The 24,485-nt window shown below is 43.0% G+C and overlaps 1 protein-coding gene across 3 annotated transcripts in view; it reads left to right on the forward strand.

Annotated features, from left to right (window-relative positions):
* The first annotated feature begins 160 nt into the window (after positions 1-160).
* Positions 161-24,485, forward strand: part of mfn2 (mitofusin 2) — a 29,246-nt gene continuing 4,921 nt past the window's right edge. The window contains exons 1-15 of one of the 3 annotated variants that reach the window (XM_083769504.1): positions 161-455; positions 3,282-3,463; positions 4,858-4,993; positions 6,023-6,185; positions 10,169-10,293; positions 10,492-10,600; positions 11,157-11,264; positions 15,939-16,092; positions 17,161-17,228; positions 17,329-17,450; positions 18,057-18,183; positions 19,998-20,102; positions 22,225-22,327; positions 23,405-23,628; positions 24,276-24,431. In XM_083769504.1, the coding sequence (XP_083625630.1) occupies positions 3,286-3,463; positions 4,858-4,993; positions 6,023-6,185; positions 10,169-10,293; positions 10,492-10,600; positions 11,157-11,264; positions 15,939-16,092; positions 17,161-17,228; positions 17,329-17,450; positions 18,057-18,183; positions 19,998-20,102; positions 22,225-22,327; positions 23,405-23,628; positions 24,276-24,431 (1,878 nt within the window). In that variant the 5' untranslated portion in view covers positions 161-455; positions 3,282-3,285. Of the gene's footprint in view, positions 456-740; positions 1,307-1,586; positions 1,772-3,281; positions 3,464-4,857; positions 4,994-6,022; positions 6,186-10,168; positions 10,294-10,491; positions 10,601-11,156; positions 11,265-15,938; positions 16,093-17,160; positions 17,229-17,328; positions 17,451-18,056; positions 18,184-19,997; positions 20,103-22,224; positions 22,328-23,404; positions 23,629-24,275; positions 24,432-24,485 lie in introns of those variants that run through there. The other 2 variants (XM_083769503.1, XM_083769505.1) reach the window with 2 other exon arrangements.

Consider the following 24,485-nt stretch of genomic DNA (forward strand, 5'->3'; position numbering starts at 1 on the left):
ATTTTTGACAACCCGGGGGTTGTCAACCCCAACAACCGCCGGCAGATGGCAATAACAGCACACTGAAAAGTAGGCGCACGCTCCTCGAAGAGGAAAAACAAACGAAATGAACCGAAAAGCAACGAAGAAGCATTTTATTATTTGACAAAGTAGAGCGCGAGAGAGACGCAGCAGCAACTGCAAGCCAGGGTTTTTTTATATTATATATAACAAACGTCTTCATAAAGTAGTCATTTTCATAGTAACTCACTGCTTAACTAGCAGCTACAGCTTACGCGTAATAATATGTAACTGTGACGTTTGGCAGAAGAATAACCGAAATACGTCGTCAGGTTAGGTTAGTATATAATATAATATAAGGTTAGCTTGAAAACAATACATAAAGCATTGTTTTAATTTGGACCAAAGATGCAGGAAGCAGCAGACTGGTGACAAATCAGTCCTCCAGATCTACGGTGAGTCCAGAGAGAAACACCTTACATTGTATTATTATTAGTCATACTTTAGCCATGATGTTGGTTCTCACATGCTAACAGGAAGTGGACAGTGGGCGGCTACGTTTTTGTGTCGCGCATACATACATTTCGTCGTTCGACGGTGAAAATAGCCGATCTACAAGCTCACGGCGCGTCGCGGACGCGACGCGCCGTGAGCTTGTAGATCGGCTATTTTCCCGGGGCGCGCGGTGCCGTCGTACGACGGAGGTATATTGAAGCAGGCAGCGGTCTTTAGCACTGCGGGCTAGTAGTGTCGGTCAGCAGTGAGTGAGGCACACACAGAGGACAGATGATTACATAATGCCAAATGGGATTTTTAGGAAGTCCCATTTTGATTTAATGTGGTGAATAATTGATTACATTGCCGAGGATTTACATGTCATGATGTACTTTGTTTGATCGCGGATGATGAGAATCGATCACGTTTTTGTAACCTAGCCAGAGAGCAGAGCAGCAGCTGCCTGTCATCACTCTGTCCTTCATCTGTGAAAGCGTGTTAAAAAGCCTCTTCTTCTGTGTGTCCTCTTCTTAAGTCGATTCGGACCCTTCTGTAGTTTTTTCCCCACAGAACGAGCGATATACTTGATATTTCCTTTCTTTTTAACCCGAAAACATTATTGAGATCATTCTTTAACAAACAAAAAAGCCGGCATCCTCTGGGATTTGTGTGAAAGGTCACTGCTGTGCTGCTGTCACTGTCTGGGTGCTACTGAGTGGAAATAATGGTCACATCGTCTTTGTATTAACCATCAATTGTTTTGGAGTTTTTTCTGGTTTACTGTTTACATCGTTTGCTTGAGCCCAAGAAGGTAAGATTGTTTTACATCCCCTTACTCACTGTACAATGCATTTGTTCTTGGTGTATGACATGTCAGTCTCTTATTGCACTCAACTGTCAGTGACTTGGCCCGATTTGAAAGGGGGCTGGGCCCCCTCATTCCACTCCCAAGAGGAATGGACCCTTAAAGCCAAGGCTCAAGGGACCCTAATGGTCCATTTGGCACACTCCTCTGAGTTAAATTAACACTGAGGTCTGCATTTGTCTGTGCGTGTGTTGGACAGACAGTGTTGCCTGCCCTGTAGTGACGAATCAGGCCAGACAGACCCCGCATCTCCAGGTCCTTGATGGTGATAATTCGGATACACGACGCTTTATAACATTTAACAAGATCTCATTTGGGGATTTTGTTTCTGCTGTGGAAAGCATAACAGAACAGTCACCAAAAAAGGATCAATTTTTGTTTAATTAGAAGAGGAGTGTCTTTCATATTTGGGTGAGGAACAAATAACAATTCATTTATCAAAGAATGCAATTCACAGTGGCATTTAAGTTAATACAGATCACAGTTGTTTTGCTATGAAACGAATAGATTCAACAGCTTTTTTGTGTGAACAAGGCATGTACTGTATGATTTGAAGACTGTTGTGTGAAGGTGACCCACAAACAGGTGTTTGTGTGACTATCCAGTAGCCTGCTTTTTAACTGACCTGACTAATCAACTATACTACTACCGTAATCAGATATTAGTCTGTTGATGATATGCCTGTTATACCAAAAGCCCAATTCTGCTGTTGGGGACATTATATATTTTAGAGTTGCCACTTATGAACTCATGGTGACAAACTTGGGACGGAGACCTGACACTGTGTTGTGGCCAAAGACTTGGCATGGTGGTTTTTTGGCAGAACAGTTGGGTATCGGCACCGCTGCACGTACCACTGTTGCACTTGCACCACTATCATTTGTTTGACTGAGGACATTGCAAATGTGCTTTAATCACTTTAACTATGGCATGTCATAGGTGAAAAAATTCAAAATTGTTTAGAAAAGGTCATTTTCAAATGTGCCAAATAGCAGATGCACAACTACAAGCTCCCAGTCCCAACACACTGTGAACTCATTGTGCTCCCTGAACTACTCCTCAGGGATGTTTCAGCGTGGTAGGCTGTGAGAAGATCTCTGGAAACATCCTGTCTTTTTTATTCCTATGGGAAGCCAACACGTACATATGAGCTTGTGTTGTGAACGTGCATTGTCTAGGCATAGGCCTGCCTTTTTACACTGCCGTTTCTGGCCATTCAGCCGTTTACATTTAACAGCTAGTATCTAGACGGACGCTCAGTGGCTAAAATTAAGAGCAGTTAATAATACAGGGCATTGGGGATAATGTGGCGTGTGTATGGTTTTGTACTGGATCTGTACGTTTGGCCATTCAATATATATCAGACAGTGGTTTTCAACCAGTGGTCCAGGGACCACAAGTGGTCCTTGAGGGTGGTCCCCAGCTAAATGATGGAGAGTTGGCAACCATGCCAGGGACCCTGTCAAATTTAACCAAATGGACCCCTAAGGGTACATTTGGTTCTATTTTACATACTCGTGAGTAAAATTATTGTTAAACATATGCATTACTTAATTTACAAGAAGTTTACCGAATTAGAGAAATGAAGAATTGTTTCTCTCCACATCAATACAGCATGGAATTGTGGACAAAATCTTATCCAACGTTAACAAAAACTAAATATTCTAAGTTTTGGGTCAGATGGGCTAAATCTCATCAAATGGTGGTCCGTGGCTCAAATGCTGAATAAATAATGGACCTTGATATGAAAATGGTTGAAAACCACTGGTCTATATGCAAAGGTGAAGCCAAGGCCCTTGGTCTAAACATGTACTTTACACTACCTCTATAATATTTTATTATTTTGTGTACCTTCAGAAAAATGTAAAAACATACACTACATTTCATGTCTTTTTCTTGTTGTGTTCTATATTCCGCACAGTGCCATGTCTCTGGTTTTCCCACGACCCAACTCCAACGTGATCCACAGCAAGAAGGACAAGAGACTGATGGCGGAGGTGAATGCGTCGCCGCTCAAGCACTTTGTCACGGCAAAGAAGAAGATCAATGGCATCTTTGAACAGCTGGGAGCCTACATCAAGGAGAGCTCTTCTTTTCTAGAAGGTGGGGTTCTCTCTTAGCCTCGCATAGCCACTGCCATTATTTTGAAAAACATTTTTGAATAGTTCAACTGGCCGATCTACATCAACACTCTGTGAGCTTGTAGATTGGATATTTTAACTATTCAAAAATGTTGAGCCGAAGTGGTGACGAGCCAACCAGGGCCCAGTATTCAACTATGGGGCGAGACATTGCCAAAACAATCATATCAGTATTGCTACGCGAGGCTAGTGCTCTCTCACTCTCTGTTGATCCATGGGATCAATGTTGAAAACGGATACAACACTGTACTAACCAGTTTGAAATGCCCTGGGCTGGGGTGGCCATTTGTGTGCACTTTAGGGCTCGATGCACACACGCCATTTTGGAACTTGGGCCCCTTCCCTACTTCCTTCACAGGTGTTACCGGCGCCTCTGATACTAATGATTGAAGGCTCTGTTCCATTCTGGTCAAACGGAGTCAGGGTGCTGCTATTGTGCGTCTTGGCTCACTGGAAACACTCTGCTACATCAATGGGTCTCAAAGTGTCCTTGAGTGGGTTCCAAATGGAGTTTAACTCTGAGAGTGTACAAATGGAACCAAATGGACCCACATTTGTACACTCAGAGTTATGGGAAAATGGAAACGGAGCCTTAATTAGTATCATTGGTAACACCTGTGAAGGAAGTAAGAAGAGTTATTCTGTGTGCATATAGCCCATTGAGTAGTGCAAATTATATCACGGTTGACATGGCCATTATCTGTGTCCTTTTTTTAGGGCAACAAATGATACAATTCTTTTGATAAACAAGGATATCATAAACCCTTGACAGCTTTAGGCAAATTATTTGCAGTCAGAGAGGCGCTAGACCAGCTTATGTGGTTTCCACGTGTCTGCAATTCCGAAGCCAAAATACAAAGCGTACACCCAAATTGCTGTGATTGGCGTGGAGGGAGCGCTCGTTTTGGTTCACGCCATAACCTATTCTGTCCACCACGGATTGCCAACTCGGATTGCATGCTTATCATTGTGCAAGGCAACAACAAACGGATGACTCAGCCCATGCCAATGACATAGGCAGGAGGTCGAGTGAACCAAAAACGAGCGCTACCTAGAAGAAATCACATCAGAATGACATACACGTGCGCACTGTGCTGTATGCTGAATCAAATTAAAGTCATGTGGTCGGCCTCATGTCTGATGATTGCACTTAACCTCTCAGTAATTACAGGGTTGTAGCAGCAAAATGCAGGGTTAGGTGTGCTTTCTGTGCATTGGCATGTATTTGTATTCACCGCAACACACTTAAAGTATTTTCATGCAAATTGAAGATGTAACCCGGTTTAAAATGCCCTTGGGAAGAATTGTTGTGACCTACAGCCTGGGCCTGTGCATTTTCTCTCCTTCACATTGCAGACACACATAAGAACGATGAGTTGGACCCGGTCACCACAGAAGAGCAGGTCCAGGAGGTCCGGGGCTACCTGTCCAAGGTGTCTGGGATCGGAGAGGTTCTGGCCCGCAGGCACATGAAGGTGGTCTTCTTCGGAAGGTACTGATTTCAAGGTCAAGGGCCAAATCATCCCACGTATCCTGTTACGCTTGTATACATTCTGTTGAGCAGCAGTTCCCAAGCTCTGTGCTGAGGCACAATTTTGCAATATATGCCATACAAAAGTTACGACTTAATTTATGTCAGTACGCTCATTTCTCAATACAGAAGAGGCTAATTCTGTACCCTACAAATATATATATTTTTTAAATGTTTTTTTGTGGCTTTCGCCTTTATTTTATATTTTTTATGGTGGGACAAGACAGTAGGCTGACAGGAAATGGGGAGAGAGATGGGGGGAAGACATGCAGTAAAGGCCGTCGGGATCGGGAGTCGAACCTGCGGCACACTGCCAGACTGGATTACCAGCCTGGATTACCAGCCTGTAGGCCTGGACCATTGAGTCATGGCCCAGGCCTACAAATATATATTTTAACCCATTTTAGAGGTCACGCATTGGCGATACGACGCATTGTGAGCTTTTAGCTCTGCAGGAGAGCAACCAGGAGAGAAACCAAACCAACTAAATTACAGTAGACGTGTTGAACTGATGCTCCTGTTTATGGCAAATTATAACAAGGTTAAGCACAGAATAAGCTTCAGTTCCTGCTAGTAGAACCACATGACAGGGAAACAAAAGTAAAGAATATAAGGTCAGAGAGACATAGGGCTCAGACTGTTATCCCAGAACAGTGGTTTTCAAACTTTCTCATATACAGGCACATTATTTATTCTGCATTTGAGCCACGGACCACCATTCGATGAGATGATGCCTCTCGGACCCAAACTTCGGAAGAATATTTTGCCTAACAGGCAAACGTTGATGAAAATGAATTTGTAGACTTCTTGTAAATTAACTTAGTAATGCAGATGATTAACAAACATGTAACTCTTGAGAGTGTAAAATGAAACCAAATGGACCCGTCATTTAGCCTGGGACCTCCTCAAGGACCACCGGTGGTCCCTGGACTGGTTGAAACTGTACGTACATACCGTAACGTATAGCGCAAACGTCGTGTCTCCCATTAGGACGAGTAACGGGAAGAGCTCTGTGATCAACGCCATGCTGTGTGACAAGGTGCTGCCCTCGGGCATCGGACACACCACCAACTGCTTCCTGCGGGTAGAAGGTACCGACGGCAATGAGGCCTTCCTGCTCACCGAGGGCTCAGAGGAGAGGAAGAATATCAAGGTGAGCCTGTCGACAAAACTCTTGTTTTTTTTCTCCCCGTGTGTTGTGTGCTTGTACATCTGCTATATTTACCGAATGTTTGGAGATTTAGAATTTTGCCAAATGTTTGCCTATTATGAGTTGTGACATGCTCAGATTATGGACGGTTGTTGTCTTGCTGCTGCACTGTTTATTCTATTTGTCTGTTGTACTATCATCAGTGCAAACTGCGAACATGATGGAGGACAGGACATTAATACCCCTTTAATAAAAATCTGAAATACCCATTGCCCAATGGTTTGCTTAGCTTTAGTAATTAATTATGCACCGATATTAGTTTGGGTTAGTTTATAATATCTATATGGTGGTGTGATATTTAAAAAACTCAACTGTAGTTACTGTAAACGTTCTTGTTCACTGTAAGTAGTAGTTTAAGCCAGTATGCCGGCTCCTCCTGTCCACATGTCGAAGTGTCCTTGGGCAAGACACTGAACCCCACATTGCCTCCAATGAGTCGGTCGGTGTGAGCTTGCCACCATTGGTGTGTGAATGTGGGAAGTGAGGACGCTGGTGTTGACTGTTCGCTGCTTCACCTCCCAATGTATGAATGAATGAACCATTGTGAAGTGCTTTGAGCACTTGGAAAAGCGCTATAAAAATGCAATTCATTACTCTGTACAAGTCACAGGGAAGATCTCAGGTTCCCGCTATATAGAGTACAGTACCCACCCACAGCAAAGTGACTTCATAAACAGTCAGAGCTCCGTTGACTTGTCACTGTTTGCTTAAGGATTATCATCAGATCTGTCACATGTTTTTCTGTTAAATCCATGCTATGGCCATAGAGGAGAAAGTGGCTGTAAAACCCACCATGCTTGTCATACTGCCAACTGCTGACTTGGAGTCGACCGTGTCTTTTTACATCCGTAAACTACTACACGATTACTACTACTTCTTTACGGAGATTGGAGCAGGCAGGTTACAATTGATTTTATTGAAACATTCAATGTTGACTCGGAAGTTCCAAGGGCACTGGGGAACCAAGACTATAGGACAGCTGGTCGCTCGTGATACACCAGGGTTGGGTTACTAGTTACTACTCAAGGTCTTAGTCCACTTCCTCTCGGGTGCTTCTGTGCTTATACCTACTACTAAGAACGACATTATGTTTAAGGCAGTGGCGCTGACAATCTGGCGTGAGAGTCTCAGAGATTAGTACAAAGTAATTATTTTTATAGAGTAATAGTATTACTATTACTCTTCATAAAGTAGGCTCACTGCTCTCCCATTTCCATGCGCTCATAGTTCCTGCATGTCCCAGATATGACCCACTTCTCATAGGTTAATGCATGGCCCGTGAGCGTTTGGCACACCTGCCTGACTGACTTACAGACAGACTCACATGACCACATTTGACCGAGCCAATTTCCAAACATAGACACAAACATGGCAACTTGAGCTAGCAGTTCATATCTGCATCTGCATTCCACCAGGTCCCATATGTAGGCCAGGTCATCCGACTGCATTCCCTGCACTGCACCGTGCCTGCAGAAGTCTCATTTATTTTATGCCACTTGCAAGGCCTTTACACATCAGGGGTGTGACAACTAAACGATACCATGTGTCCATGCTTTCCAGCGAATATTTTGCAGCTAAAACTATTCATAGATTATAGTTGACGTTGCATTCATATACAGGTTGAAGCCTTTATTCACAGATTTGAGGCTCAGAGCTGTCAGCCTTGTTCTGTATAAAACTTGCATTATCAACGATAATATTTACATTCTGAGTGAATTTACTCATGACAGGAACATCACTTTGAAAAATATATATTGTAATTGAATTGTAAGAAACAAACACCCCAGTGTATAAGGAAAGACCATGAAAGTGAGACACACATTGCATCATACAGTACATCACATTGCATCAGTCTGCCTACCTGGTTAATTTCTGCCCGAGTCATTGTCCACATCTATGTGAGAATCCTGTCCAGAATCAAATTTCAAAGTCCAATTTCAGAGGTTGTGGCAGCTCAGAAGCTAAAGTTCATGAATTTCCATACTCCCTCGGTCCCTCCTGACGTGACGTGGCCTATAAACTTGACAGAAACACATCACAGTATAAGAGAAGCTTTATTGTTCACAATAAAGTCTTGGGTGATTTGTCTTTGGCTTCAGTGGAGTCGATCGGACAAGATATAGATACACAGATTAAATATAATTTCAGATATATACGTAACTACAACATCCAATTACAACCTAAAAGAGCATATGGAAAATTTTCATGAGGTGACATTGCAATTCCTTTTTGAGATGACATCAAATATTAGGTTCTTCTGGGTATAGTATATCGCCTCCCAGAGCGCAGCTCTTTATCATATTAATTAAGAATGGAGGTAAACAATCAGAATTTGCTTTACCTTTGGCCTACTCACTGTACACAGATAGTACCGGTAGTTCCCTCTTTGCTTTCCGGCAATGTCTTCAATTAGCCTGTCGCTAAGTCCCACCCAAGCCCGTTCTTGGCCAATACCACGTTAGAAACGGTTGCTAGGTTAGGATCCTGGTCAAGCTTTCAATGCTGGTCAAAATGGTTTTGCAGTGTCAATAAATATATTTGCTGTACAGCATGTGTGGGTTTGTTTTCTTACCTTATGAGCAAACTAGTCCATTCCATGAATTATTTCGCTCCGTTGTGCAGTTTGATAGTATCTATAAAAATAGGCTCTCATTGACTTCCATTGTAACGGGAAACAGCTCTCAAAATCAGTCAGTTAGCACATAAGGGAACACAACAAAAGCTGATTCTGACAGTTTATGACATCAAGAAAACTCATGCCGTTTTATTTTCGTCTTTTGATAGATTTATAAAGTAACTATATTGGTTGGAGATATACAGCGGTTCTGGTGTTCCTCGATCGTTTGTAAACAAGTCGCCATGCTGTTTATAATAATAATAATAATATATACGATTTATATAGCGCTTTTCTAGGTACCCAAAGTCACTTTACAGAAAGAAATAGACATATTTATTAGAAAACAAATTAAAATGTTTGAGATGCACCCGCTGCAGTCCCAGACATTTCTCCTAAAGCTTCTCCCTCAAACACGTCCAAAATTGTGTATGGTGTTTGCGACAAGTGGACGAGATCAGATACATTATTTGTTTACATCCAACGGTCTGGAGACTCTGGATGGTAAGTCTGGGACCGAGGCTATACTTCAGGAGTGTGTGTACAGATTTGGACCAATCAGATCGTTTTGTAGGCAAACTTGTCAGGGTTGCCAAGTCTGCATATTTCCTGCTACTTTTGGCTTAAGGCTAATAATTAGTACTGTAATACATTACCAAAACATTAATTATCATAGACATAGGCCTACATAGTATTTATAATGATAAATGCATACAATATTTTTATTAGGATTATATATGGTCATATTATTGTGTTTGTTTTGGCTTGTTTTTCTTGATTTGCCTTTAAGAGTTGGCTTGTTTTTGGAGGTGGGTTGGCTTATATCTCTCACACAATGTGGCAACACCGAAGTCAAAACAAAAACATGTTTTTTATTTTTTATTAAAAATAAAACCGCATGAGTTTTCCTGTCATAAACGGTCATAATCAGCTTAGTGTTCTAAAAGAGTGAGTTTGAGAGTTGTTTCCCCGTTACAATGGAAGTAGATGAGAGCCTATTTTTATTTCTAATATAGGCTACTATTAAACTGCACAACGGAGCGAAATAATTCATGGAATGGACTAGTTTGCTCATAAGGTAAAAAAACAAACCCACACATGCTGTACAGCAAATATATTTATTGACACTGCAAAACCATTTTGACCAGCATTGAAAGCTTGACCAGGATCCTAACCTAGCAACCGTTTCTAACGTGGTATTGGCCAAGAATGGGCTTGGGTGGGACTTAGCAACAGGCTAATTGAACTATTCTACTCTGTGCTAGAATGCTCTCATCAACGTTTGTCTCCCTCCCCTCTCTCCCATCTGCAGACGGTGAACCATTTGGCCCATGCCCTTCACCAGGACAAGGACCTGGACGCAGGCAGCCTGGTGTGCGTCATGTGGCCCAAAGGAAAGTGTGCCCTGCTCAGGGACGACCTGGTCCTCGTGGACAGGTGAGCTGGACACTCGACACCACATGCTGACACTTCTAGAGTACAAACCCTAGTTTGGGCCAGATGCGGGTCACATCGCAGCTTCTCGCGTCTTGTTTCAGTCTCTCGTGCCATCATCCGTGCGTGCGAACAATTGTCGTCTTCTCAGCCGCGCATGGTTTGTTTCCAGTCAAACTGAACCAGTATTTTCCTCTACAGCCCAGGCATCGATGTCACCACTGAGTTGGACAGCTGGATCGACAAGTTCTGCCTGGATGCAGATGTGTTTGTCCTGGTGGCCAACTCTGAGTCCACACTCATGCAGACTGTGAGTTGCTTGCACCTACTTGTTGAACCTTGTTCATGTTATGCCGATACACAATCCTCAGTGTCAGTGGTCTCTAATGCATACACGCCATTTTGGAAAGAACTTGGGCCCCTTTCCTACTTCCTTCACAGGTGTTACCGATGGTACTAATGAATGAATAAATGGAACAGAGCCTTAATTAGTATAATTGGTAACACCTTTGATTGATTGAATAATTAATTAGACAGAATGTATAAACAGCAACAGAGTACAGTCAAACACTCTTAACACTTTAGTTGGTGTGCAAAATAAACCAAATGGACCCTTATGGACGTCGGACACTGATAGCATACAGATAATTAAATGTAGCACTGTAAGTAGGAGAGATGCAGCAACTGAAATCTACTAGTCTTAACGAAAGCTCACATCGCAGCAACATAATATGAAAATGTATTTTCTTTCCGTTTGAAGCTAGAGTTCCGGATGTTACAATTTTACCATTGCTTGGCCACTGCTCCAACACAGTATTTTGATGTTTGTTTATCCAGAATGTGTATTTTTGCATGTCTTTCTGTAGGAGAAATCTTTTTTTCACAAAGTCAACGAGCGTCTCTCCAGTCCTAACATCTTCATCCTGAACAATCGCTGGGATGCCTCGGCCTCCGAGCCTGAATACATGGAAGAGGTGGGTTAGCTTTTAACACCCGTTCTATTACTGAGGAACAGGATTTGCATTCAGGTGCTGGACAATGATGCCTTAAATTGAAGAGCCCTATAGCCATCCTTCAGTATTTGCTTTGTCACTCTGAACCAGGTGGCTCTTAAAAGGAAGTTACAGGATGTCACTGTCGTTGTTCTATTGATCACCAATCCAATCCCTTGTTTAATCACAAATGTATCACTGTATGCTGGTGAGGTTGTCTTTCATTTCTGAAGAACTGAAAGTGACAGCAGCCTCGTATTGCCACTTACCTTTCTACCTAAGTTAAAGTACTTTTATCAATTAGAGCTGTTAAAACTGATTTATATGATCTATTTATTCAAAATTTTGTATGAAGCAAAGAAAAATGAAAAGAATCCTAGCTCCCTCCCTGCTACTCAAGTGCATTGGTGTCACTTTGACTTCAGTTGTGGCATTGGCTGAATGACCATTTTCCATCAAACCATTTGAACGTTGCAAATTGGCTATTCTTAGCCTGTAGAGTAGGCTAGAGCAGTGAAGCTATAATTAGCCCCGTCTGCCTGTCTACCCTAAAAAGACGGATGACGTTAAGAGGCTATTAGCATTATTTGCTATAAATCCGTGGAGTAGAACCTTGAACCCTGGAAATGGGTTATGTGTGTGGGGAAAGGGACAGAGTAGTGTCGAACCCTGGGAAGGTGTTGGTGTGTGGGAACTGGGAAGGGACAGGGAGAGGTATGTTTGGCTCTCAACCTGCTCTTGTATTGGTTACAGGTGTCTGGTTGCTCATCACATGAACCTTTAAAGGTCACTTGGCGTGCAGCCTGTGCAGCCTTTATCGATGAAACGATGATACTGGGCTCACATCAAGCAGATGTCTGTTTCTTTCTCTCACACAAGGTTATTGTTAATCTCTATGTATGACTAGGCAACTGCTATGTCGACGAGACAAAATTAACACTTGGGGTGACATCCTACACAGATGTGAATACAGAAACGGAAAGCCGATTTCATCAGCAAACTGAAAAGTATGCAGGAAAAAAAGCTCCCAATCAACCATTGAACGATCGAGTATAATAGTCTTGGGTCCGAGAGGCTAAATCTCATCAAATGGTGGTCCGTGGCTCAAATGCTGAATAAATAATGGAACTTGGCCATATAATCCTAATAAAAAAGGATTTGATGCATTTATCATTAATACTATAGTATGTATATCTATAAAAATGAATGTTTTGGTCATTTATTATAGCCAGGGTTTAATAGTAGTGACACCAGACCGATTCTGTCACTCAATGTGACTCACGCTCCCCCCAAACCTAAGGTTAATTATACAATATACATAAAATGTTGTCTTAGATTTTCAAAACAAGCCACCGCAGTTTTTAAACGAGCCCAAAAAACCGCGTTATTCTTTCCCGTAACTCTGGGAAAACACTCACTTGAGGTACAGACCACATTCTATGTCTATGTGCCAGACGCCTCGTCTCGCGTGCACAATGACTTGTAGATCCATGACAGCCATTTGGAAAAACAGACTCATCATGTGCCCGATGTGTGGATGATGAAATCCCATGTTATTGAACGTGTTATTGATGTGTGGAAACGGGTGTCTGCCACACGCTTGGGTTTCTTTCAGAGTTGTAAATGCCTGATTGTCTCCACCAGGCCGAAGGCATGGGGGGGAGAGTATGTTTTGCACTCCGTCCGTGTGTCCTTCCGTCCATGTGTCCGTCCGTCCGTTATCAGCTAATCTCCGGCACTGTTGGCCCGATCCATGCCAAACTTTGCACACACACTTCCTGGATGCCAACGACGAACCTCTGCCCCAAATATTCCTCAACGGCCTGTTATAGCGCCACCATGAGGCTGATTTAGGCAAAACACATTTCTGTAGATTACTCGTACACATTTTATCCATACATCACACAATTCGGTATACACTATCTCCATAATCATGTGATCAACACGGAGTGGCACCATTTCCCATCTTGCATCCTGATTGGCTAAGATTGGCTTCCAAAGCTCACACGATTGGTCCGTTTCGAAAAAATGCCACAAATCACAAACGCAGTGTGCAATTTCCGTGAAATTATACACGCACATTTCCACTAGGCCGAGGACGACATGCCACAAATGCCCCCCCAAAATCAGCCTCACGGTGGCGCTATAACAGGCCAATTCCTGTTTTTAGCTATAACTGCATCGATCTGTATACAACTTATGTATGCGCACTCCCTAGATGCCATGGAAAAACATTGTCCCTGCATCCCTCCACATCTGCCGGTTATAGCGCCATGAGGCCGATTTCTGTAAAACACATTGCTTATGTTAGTCGCACAGATTTCATCCAAATCTCACGCAAATCGGTCCACATGATCTCTAGTCATGTGATCAAGACGAGTCTGTTGGATTTCTCCAATTCTACACTGATTGGCTTACACACTATCTCTATAGTCATGTGTTCAAGACGGATCTGTCCTATATATCATTTTCCATCCTAATTGGCTAACATTGGCTTTCAACGTTTGCAGGATTGGCCCCCCAACAAAAAGCCTCAAATCATTCAATTGCCATCCAAGGCAAGAAGAAATGGCACACTTTTCACTTTGGCCTATTATAGCGCCACCATGAGGCCACAACTAGGGGTGTCCAACCGATAACCGTTGGCCGTTAATTAATTGGTTACCGACAACACTAACGGCTAATGGTTTACCAATAAAAAAATATATTTTTTATTTTGAAGCGCCGAGAGCAGGCACCGCGGCCAAAGCACCAAGCCCCGCTTTCCACCTTTACTGTCAGTGCAACCAGTGACCACGCATGTGCCGTGACTTACTTCCCCCAAAACAAAAACACAAAAACAACTGCATGTAGTGGACTGTGGAAGCAGGAGGGAAAAAGAAAAAAAGACGAACACACACACAGCATTGCGCCGCTGCGCGCCCGCAGATCTGCCCTTCATGCAACGAACGTTGGTTCCTTAAACGGCAGATCGCGTTGTGGATCTGTCGTTTTATGGATCATAGAACGAACGTACCGGTATGCTGTTAGCTTGTTGCTAACGGGACGGGACCCCCCCCCCTCCCTCTCTCTCTCTCTCTCAGACGTTCTCTCTCTCTCTCTCGCTTGCGCGCGTTAGAGAGACGCTCTCTCTAACACGTCTTTCTTTCTCTCTCTCTCTCTCTCTCTCTCTCTCTCTCTCTTCCTAATCCTTCCCGACCGGTCCGCGATACATGTGTGCGTATAGAAGACTGTAGCCTACGCAGTGTGCACTAGTGCACTGATTGACAGCAGGCCACGTGTAAACGGTGTATTTGTCTATTTTTTATGCGCAAAATAGCGCTTTTCTTTTCTTAACGGATAACGGTTAATTAGCCGGCAAGTCCTGGCGGTAACCGGTTAATACAATCTTTCCATTTGGCCACCCCTAGCCACAACCTGACCTGCACTGGTGGAGACCTGTGCCGATGGGCACTTTATCTAGTTTACACTTGGTTGTGCAACACCGTCTGTTGTGGCTGATAATAATGACCAATAAATTACTCATGCCGGCAGGCTAAACCTGGGAGATAAAACAAGCTGTAATGACGCGCAATAAAACAATGATAAAATGATTCATATCCAAACAAGCTCAAAGTTTAAAATGTTTATATAGCTCAGTGCACCAAATATTACAATACAATAAATATATATGCAATAAATATGTGCAAAGAATCCAATAAATAACAATCAAAACAGTGAGCAAACAAAACGTGAATGAATCAAACTAATCAAAGTATATGTGCGGTCAACAAAGTGTATCCTCCCAGCTCACCCTGCCTCCAAGTTCAAACAGCCTTAGGGGCGAGCTGGTTCAGACACCCATATTTGTTGACTACCAAGGGCCACCCACAGACGCTCCCACCAATAACGGAACGTCAATGCGGTGCCCACACCCATCACCAACCAAGTGACAAAATACTGTAGCTAAGCATTCTTTGGCTCCTACACCGTCCACCACACACAACTAAGTATAAGTCCTTAAGAGTCAATGAGTTCAGGCGTGATGACACAGCAGGAGAAGATTAAGGAGCCAGGTGAGAGCAGCTTATTGCGATGCGTGGAGTGACTGTAGTACAGTAGCTCCTGAGCCTGTCTGGGGCTGCTGAACTTGAAACCAGGCTCTACGTTACACTTGACTAAGGCCTTCAACGCTGTTAGACGTACAAGGTTTCTTCGACTAAGCAATGCATGCACCTCTTGGTACCACAACACCTCCAGTGTTGTGATGTCAGAACAGGCCAGCTCCATATTTGAACCCTGGGCAGGGGCCCTGTCCAGAGCCCGGGCAGAGGCCTTTTGTGGCGGATCTGGGCCTGACGGACTTGACACCGGGCACTGCACTCCCTGCTGGGGTGTGGTGCGTGTGTGTCGAATTTGAAGTCGGTGGGGCGAACGGTTCTCAAGTTAAGTGGATTGCAGACGTATGTACGTACAGACAGACGTACATAGATAGATGTACTTAGTTACTTTCCACCACTGCTGTTAAGGCAGTACCCACAGGTACACCCCTGTGCTTGTGCTATTGTGTGCACTGTGTATCCATTGTAGCCCATGAGATGGTACAGTTGGGTAGGATTGTTATTAGAGGGATTATAGTTTTAGTAGGAACAAATCTCCTCTCTGCTGCCCCCTCAGGTCCGCAGGCAGCACATGGATCGCTGCAGCAGCTTCTTGGTGGAGGAGCTGGGCGTGGTGGACAGAGCCCAGGCCAGCGACCGCATCTTCTTCGTCTCCGCCAAGGAGGTCCTACAGGCCAGGGTGCAGAAAGCCCAGGGAATGCCCGAAGCAGGTGGGCATTCACATTCCACATTCTGTTTATTAAATTCATTTATTTTCATATTCAGAGATACATTGAGTGAGACACAGAGTAACAAATATCAAAAAAACTAAACCAAGCAAACACACACACACATGAAGAAAACGATAAATCAAGACAACCAAACAAAACAATGAAATGATAATTAAAAGGGAAAAAAAGTAAACTCTCCAATAAAATCGGTATATAGATCAGCTCATGACATGGTCACAAACACTAGCTAGTCAGGTTAATCAGGTTCAGTCGGGGGGCACAAGTGTAAGTGTTTTGTGCAACAAAAAAGGCTGCCATACTTTACTGATTTTGGAGATGGAGCCATGCAATGTATATTATTTATTTTCCAATTTGAAAAAGTATAGTATATCAGAGATCCAACGGGAATGTGAGGGAGGATATGTTATTTTTCCAGTGGAGCACAATAAGACGTCTTGACAGAAGACTCGAGTCACAAAAGCAACAAGGTCTGATTGATATTTAGGCAGGGGGTGGTTTCAGGAAGAACACCAAATGGGGAAATAATAGTGGATGGATCTATAGGCAACTGTATGAAAACACATTTTGCGACAGGCTTCTGCTTCACCATACAATGATTATACAACAGGTGCCGTAAATACACCCAGCTAATTGTAAGCGTCTCTATAAGGGGTGTTTAGATCCAAATAATTACCGTAGAACTGTGTTACCAAATATACTACAAAATCACACACGTGTGAACTGAGTGGTGCAATTCCCCCCCCCCCCCCCCCCCCCCCCCCTCTCTCTCTCTCTCTCTCTCTCTCTCTCACACTGTCTCTCATTAGAGTCACTACCCCGCTCACTGTTTCTGGCGCCCCCTACTGCTATTATTAAGTCACATACTCGTGCTAACACAGACAGACACACACACAAACAAACAGGTACGAGGACATTGCAAGCTGGTTGTAGGAGTGGTTTGCACCACTCAAAAATATAGTAAATGTAGCCTCCTTGTGTGACTCGTGAGACAAAGCTTTTACCGGTAGATGTATTTGTATGTGACAGTCAATGGTGGTATCGTTTCAGGTGGCGCCCTGGCAGAGGGTTTCCAGGCTAGGATGTTTGAGTTCCAGAACTTTGAGAGGCGCTTTGAGGTAAGCTGGTCTTATGTAAAGAAAAAAGAATAGCACCATAAGATGTCTTGTGCCTCAACGTGTGTGACAACAATCCTCTGGGTACACTGTGCTGTGTTAGGAGTGCATCTCCCAGTCTGCAGTGAAGACCAAGTTTGAGCAGCACACAGTGAGGGCCAAGCAGATCTCAGAAGCCCTGCGCCTAATAATGGACTCTGTGCACATATCTGCTCAGGAGCAAAGGTGAGGACGTGGCTTGTGACTGACTGACATAATCATAATAATAGTAAACAAGCTTACACTGTAAAGAATCTGTGTGTAGGAATTAAAGGGATTGTGACATTAAAAAAAAGGTTTTGAAATTGTTCTTATTTTTTTTAGGTTTTCTAATCTCAATTGCACCCAAAAAACATGAACTTTTAACATTCAGTAGATTTTCTGTGATCTGGGGTTTTCTGGCTCAAACAGGTGCTCTGATTTTCCTGCTGTTTGTGATGTACGATCCTGCAAATCCCATATATGCAATGGGATTTGCCAGCAGATGTCACTGTTTTCACTGTTTTGCCTGTTTTCATTGTAGCTCAAAAGGCTTCCAAACCCCAAAGAAAACTTCAGACCACAGAAAATCCACTGAATGTTCAAAGTTCAGGTTTTTTGGGTGTAATTGAGGTCATAAAACCTAAAAGAAAAAAGAAAAATAAATTAAAATGAATGTCATAAAACCTTTAACCAAATAGACTTGTAAGGGTCTGATTGGTTTCATGTCGCCCTAACCATTCCTGTGCTCCTAAATAAGCATATTGTTGGACTTTGTGAATTCCAAAGTGTCCTGTTTCCATGCTCTCCCAGGATCCACTGCCTAGAGACCAGGGAGGACCGTCAGGATCGCATGGAGTTCATAGACAAACAGCTGGACCTGCTGACTGTGGACTGCAAAACCAAGATCAAGAAGATCACAGAGGAGGTGGAGAAAGAGGTGACCGCTCAACCCGTCACAAAAACACCATCTGAAAACTTAAGTTAAGACTGCAGAGGTTAGGGTTAGATTTAGGGTTATGGGTTAGTAATAGTCGGACAACGCGACCAACCTCCGCATTTCCGAGTTTCCTAATCGCAGCCAGTCGGCTCAGACGAGCATGCTGGCTCGATTGCATTAGACTGATAAGTAACCTACTGGTGCTTATCGCTTGATTTCTGTCCACTAGCAGCGACAGACATGGTCCTCTCAGTCTACACCTGGCTTACCTCCCACGAACACCAGCCAATTGTGTTTGCCTGCCTGGCCAGGCTGAATGCACTGCAGAATCTGCGGGTGGGGAGGAACCCCTGTGCCACCCGAGTGCCCTAGATCACATTTCCTTTGAAAAGCCAATCTGTTTGGCTTCTATTTGGTTTCTATTCTGGCTTTTGGTGTGTGTGTGTGTGTGTGTGTGTGTGTGTGTGTGTGTGTGTGTGTGTGTGTGTGTGTGTGTGTGTGTGTGTGTGTGTGTGTGTGTGTGTGTGTGTGTGTGTGTGTGTGTGTGTGTGTGTGTGTGTGTGTGTGTGTGTGTGTGTGTGTGCACTTGGAACAGTATGACCATGGGTTGTTCACCATGGTGGCAGTATTTACACCTATTGACATTAACACCTATTGACAGAGGAAGTTCAAATAAGGGCGTCTATTTCTCTTTCTCTCTCTCTCTCCATGTTCAACTAACTCTAATGTAGTGGCCATAAAGCACCGGGTCTGACACTCCCATAATTATACGGTCATCAACCTGATAAATATTTTTTTAGGTCAAGCTATTTTGTCATATCACAGAGGATAGGGACAGTGTCATATCACAGAGGATAGGGACAGTGTCATATCACAGAGGATAGGGACAGTGTCATATCACAGAGGATAGGGACAGTGTCATATCACAGAGGATAGGGACAGTGTCATATCACAGAGGATAGGGACAGTGTCATATCACAGAGGATAGGGACAGTGTCATATCACAGAGGATAGGGACAGTGTCATATCACAGAGGATAGGGACAGTGTCATATCACAGAGGATAGGGACAGTGTCATATCACAGAGGATAGGGACAGTGTCACGGCCTCTGACGGCAACTGCTAGACAGAATATTCAAAGATTTGTGCCGCATATTCAGGATTTTTCTAAAAATAGCAGACCTATAGGCACCGAGTGCCGCGCTACAAGCTTGTAGATCTGCTATTTTTCAATAGCTAAATTATAACATAATGCTTAAAACACCAAAAGGGGTTCCCGTCCAAAATGGGTTAAACATGATCTAGTCCATAGGGATGTCCCGATCACGTTTTTTTGTTGCCGATCCGATTCCGATCATTTAATTTTGTGTATCTGCCGGATTTTTCCTGATCCGATATTTATATTTCTATAGAACACTTATTATGCCATATCTCACAGTAGTACAATATCCAAATCACAGACTATATCCAGTCTAATATCATGTAATGGATATAATTTTGATACTAGGGATGTCCTGATCACGTTTTTTTTGCTCCCGAACCGATTCTGATCATTTGAAAACGACATGATCGGCCCCGATTTGCGTGATTGGATCGGGACATCCCTTCTATAGTCCAGCAAGCTCTTTATTTGGTGTCCTGTCCATTCCACCTTGAATAATCTTTTGCTCTAGTTGGCAGGCATTTTATACCCATGCATTATGTGGTGGCCTTGTTCCTTTGGCATCTTTCCTTTCACAAAAGCCCCGTGGACGAACACTGTGTTTTATTTCTCTTCCCCAACTGTGCCTCTTACTCTTTGTTTGCACACATAGGTGTCCAACAGCCTGGCCGAGGAGATAAGGAAGCTGTACGTGCTGGTAGACGACTTCCATATGGACTTCCACCCCTCGCAAGTGGTGCTGAAGGTCTACAAGAATGTGAGTTGGGACACAAGTCGTGCATGTTTGCATGCAAGACCTTATTGTGCTTGATGAGGGGTGGGAATGATGTGCTGCTCTCGTGATGCCTTCCAGCACCTTACATAATCCCAATGAACCAAGTACCGCTATTGAAACTTGCATAAGGATTCCAATCAATTTAAAAGAAATATATATAAATGACGTTAATCAGAAAAAGTGTTGAGATCTGGGGTAAACTGTTTCTGTCTCTGCAATGTGGGACAACATTGCAATAAGCCAGTGGCGGCCTGTACACACTACACACAAACTTACTTACTACACACACACACACACACACTTTCTCAGTGACAATTATTGTTCCTTTACCAACTAATCCCAGATTAGTCATCTGTGTAGTGGAAGTGCTCAAGTCATGATGGAGACGCCACACTTAGTACTAGTAGTACTGTCCTGACCTGTCCGCCATTGCCAAGCGACTGCCCTATCTTTACCTCATACACGCACCGTTCTCTGTGCTGGGACCTCTCACCTAGTGAGCACCTGTTGACTAGGTTCAAAGGCATTGTGTTGAATGCTCGTGTTCATGTCCAATGCTTTCCATGATGAGCACTGGTCCTCCCTGTGGAAAATGTAAGGAACACCAGACCAAATTTAGGAGCGCCCCTTAAATTGACGTATTTTATGTATTTAAAAATAAAAATTAAAGCACTAATCATGTCACTGTTGGTGTCCGCCACCCAGCGGACGCGCCAGTTCTATTCTTTCATTAGCTGGTTGGTTAACACAGAACACTGTGTTCCAATCCATCCAATGTCGTTATTATTTAATCACAAGCCCTTTTTAATACTTAACACGATTACATATTTATAATCCAATTTAAACTGATGTCCTTATTTTGGGCAATGGGTATGTAGGTGAAAAAAATAAATGCAATTAAAAATATCAAAGATCTGCTATTTCCCCCACTTTTGTGTAGCAATGTCATATGACAAAAGTATCAAATGGATTAAAAATATATATATATTTATGAAGCGTCATGAAAAGGTGAAATGTTGATACAGGTTTTATGCCCAACGGCAATTAAATGCAGCAAATAACTTGTTGCTTTACTGTTTAGTTTCCCATTTGGCTAATGATTGTTTGGCAGATAGAGTTGTCCCTGCATGTCCCCGCATGTAGGTCAACTGTGACGTGTGTGTCTGTGACAATCCTATTTCCTTCTTGTTTTGACTGCAGATGTTCCCTAGGTGAAATTCCACTGTACTGTCTGTCTGTCATGCGCAGACAGACTGTTGTTCCTCGCCTGAAATAAAACTACATACTGTTGTATACAAGCGCACACACACACACACACAGTCACACACACACACACACACACACACACACACACACAAACACACACACACAATCTCTTGAACTTGTTTCTTTTTTTTGTGGGGGAGGACATTTCAAGTAGTGAAGCAGTCGTAGACATGAATGCAACAAGGCAAATGAGAAATGCACATGAAAATTTAAGCTTACGTATTTATGTTGTCAAACGTACTGAGAAAATGTGTAATTTCTTCATCAAACTTTTTTTTCTTTTTTTTTTTAACATATTTTTTAGTCTTAGTCCTAGTAGTACAAAGTAGTAGTAAGGTTGAAATCAATTTTTTGCAAGTAGAAATTAATGCGGGTGTTAGAGGGTTAAAGACCTGAGGCCGATTCTTAAAAACAATCTTCTAAATCAGTTTTCTGAAATACCTAAGTTGCTGTATATCACTGCTGTCAGGCAGAAACCTCTTATCCCCATATTTTAACTTTTTTGTGTTTTCTTTTCATTTTTTTTTTTAGCAAATAGCAAATCCACAAGCTCAACATTTTTTTAATCTTTTTTTATTCTAAGAAGTAACCCTATTGCTCATACAGTATGAGGTTTCCACCTGATAGACGATATTATATAGCTTATAAAAACATCCTTAAAACCTTAGAACAGTCCCCAAGAAAATAATCGATAGTTGCATTCCTGGGTGTGTTCCAAGCAAGGCTGCTGAAATTAGAAGGTGAACAAATTTCACAGTATCCGTAATGCCGATACAAGCAGGACCTGATCAAGGCAATTTTTGGAGCCTAACGTTTTGCTGTGTTTTTTTGCTTCTAGGAGCTTCACAGGCACATTGAGGAAGGCCTGGGCAGGAACATGTCAGAGAGATGCTCCACCGCCATCACCAGCTCCCTGCAGACCACACAGACTGAGATGATCGGTACGATCACACCGTCCCTCAGCCCCTGTTCACAGTTCACACCCATACCAGTGTTGTTTTTGGCAGCAAATTTCTATTTTAGTCTTTGGACTGAAAGTTAATTTCGATTTTTGTCATATTTTAGCTTTTAGTAGATAGGCTATTTTCAGCATGCAACCAAGTCTAAAATAAATGACATACTGGATTTCTTGTCCACTAGTCCCTTCCTAACATTTTAGTCTTTTTATTTGTTGACGAAATTGTCAATATATTTAGTCTTAGTTTTAGTCATCATAGCTTAGTTTGCATTTAGTTGAGCTGAGCTCTTCTACTCTGAGCTCTTCTGCTCTGAGCTCTTCTGCTCTTTTGCAGTTTTGACTTCACATTGGATAGTAGTGAGCCAGGAAACCGAAGGCAGAGAGAGAACCGTCTTAATTTAAACTCTGTCTAAAGACTCAAACTCAATGTGGATACTGCTGTTAGTATATGAATATTGTGTTGAATAACCCTGTAGGCACCACAACACACCCATGTCTGGTACTATTACTGGGAATACCTTTGCTTTTACATTTTGCTATCAATAAATGGAAATGTCACTCGGACCACCTCCTGAGTCCTGAGGTGGATGGAGCAATTGGATCTCATTTGTAACCAGCTAAAAATGGAAATGGTTTTGGCGGTAGCCGACATGCAGGATAGAGAGAATGACAACTCACTCCACACGGCACAACAAGATCACAATTACACAAAGCCAGCGAGGAGACTCGATGGATGTGAAACAGAAATATATGGTTCCCAAACTTTTTAGCCCGTGACCCAAAACAGAAATCTCCTGGGACCCAAACTAGTGAAAATAGCAGATCTACCATGTTGTGAGCTTGTAGATCTGCTATTATTTCACCACTACTTTTGTTAGAATTTATGGAATTTTCCTTTTTCCTTTATTTCTCCATAAATGCGTTTATCGTTTAATTCATGGTAATGTTTTGAAATAATAATAATTAAAAACCAAATACTTGTCTCTTCTCCCTCTCCACTCTCATATACCCTGTCTCATTCATCCTCCACTCCCTCCGGCCTCCTCCTCCTCCCCCTCAGAGGGTCTGAAGCCTCTGCTTCCCGCTCAGGCCAGAGAGCAGGTGGACAAGCAGGTGGTGCCTCGGCAGTGTTTCAGTCTGAGCTACGACCTGGCCTGCGACAAGCTGTGCAGCGACTTCCAGGAGGACGTAGGCTTCCACTTCTCCCTGGGCTGGACCATGGTGGTCAACCGCTTCCTGGGGCCCAAGAACGGGCAGCGGGCGCTCATGGGCTACAGTGATCAGGTAAAACAGTGTTTTTACAACACTTTTCATATCAAGGCCCAGTATTTATTCTGCATTTGAGCCACGGACCACCATTTGATGACATTTAGCCTCTCAGATCGAAGACTAAAGAATATGTCCACGTTGAGGTAGTAGGTACCATTAGGAGAGCCTTTGAATGTAAACTACACTACTCACTGCATTAGCAATGTGAAGGTGAAACTGTCGATAATAGTTACTATCTGTCGATAGTAACGCCAACCAATAGCGTGGCATTTGTCACACTTGAATCCAGAATTTCACACAATTGTTCCTCGATTCTTAATGAGGATGGAGTGAGTTTGGTTCAGGACAAAAATTGGACTGCAACTATCGATTATCTTCTTTAGAGATTATTCTTAAGATAACTTTTTGGATTCATTATATAATCAGTGTTGTTGTTTTTATATAATTATTAAATATATAATAACCAATTAAGCCCTATTTTATATTTTGTCGTACAACAGTTTCGTGCAAATAGCCTGTATACAAACTTGTATTATAGATCTGCTATTTTCTAAAATCAATGATTTTATACAAATCGATCCCTTCATCTATAACGGTTGCACCCCCTAGGCAAATGGCCCCTGTATTGCTTGTCTCTTCACTGTCCGACCTGCTCTGTGCAGGTTCCCCGGCCCATGGCCCTGACGCCGGTCAGCACCAGCATGCCTCCCTTCCCTCAGAGCTCCCTGACCCAGGAGGAGCTGATGGTGGCCACGGTGACCGGCCTGGCCTCACTCACCTCCCGCACCTCTATGGGCATCATCGTGGTCGGTGGCGTGGTAAGCAGCCTTGTTTTTGGCAGAAAGATTCTATTACTTTTAGTTTTAGTCATC

Source organism: Protomyctophum parallelum (assembly GCF_964188405.1).
Source record: "Protomyctophum parallelum genome assembly, chromosome: 7".
NCBI lineage: Eukaryota > Metazoa > Chordata > Actinopteri > Myctophiformes > Myctophidae > Protomyctophum > Protomyctophum parallelum.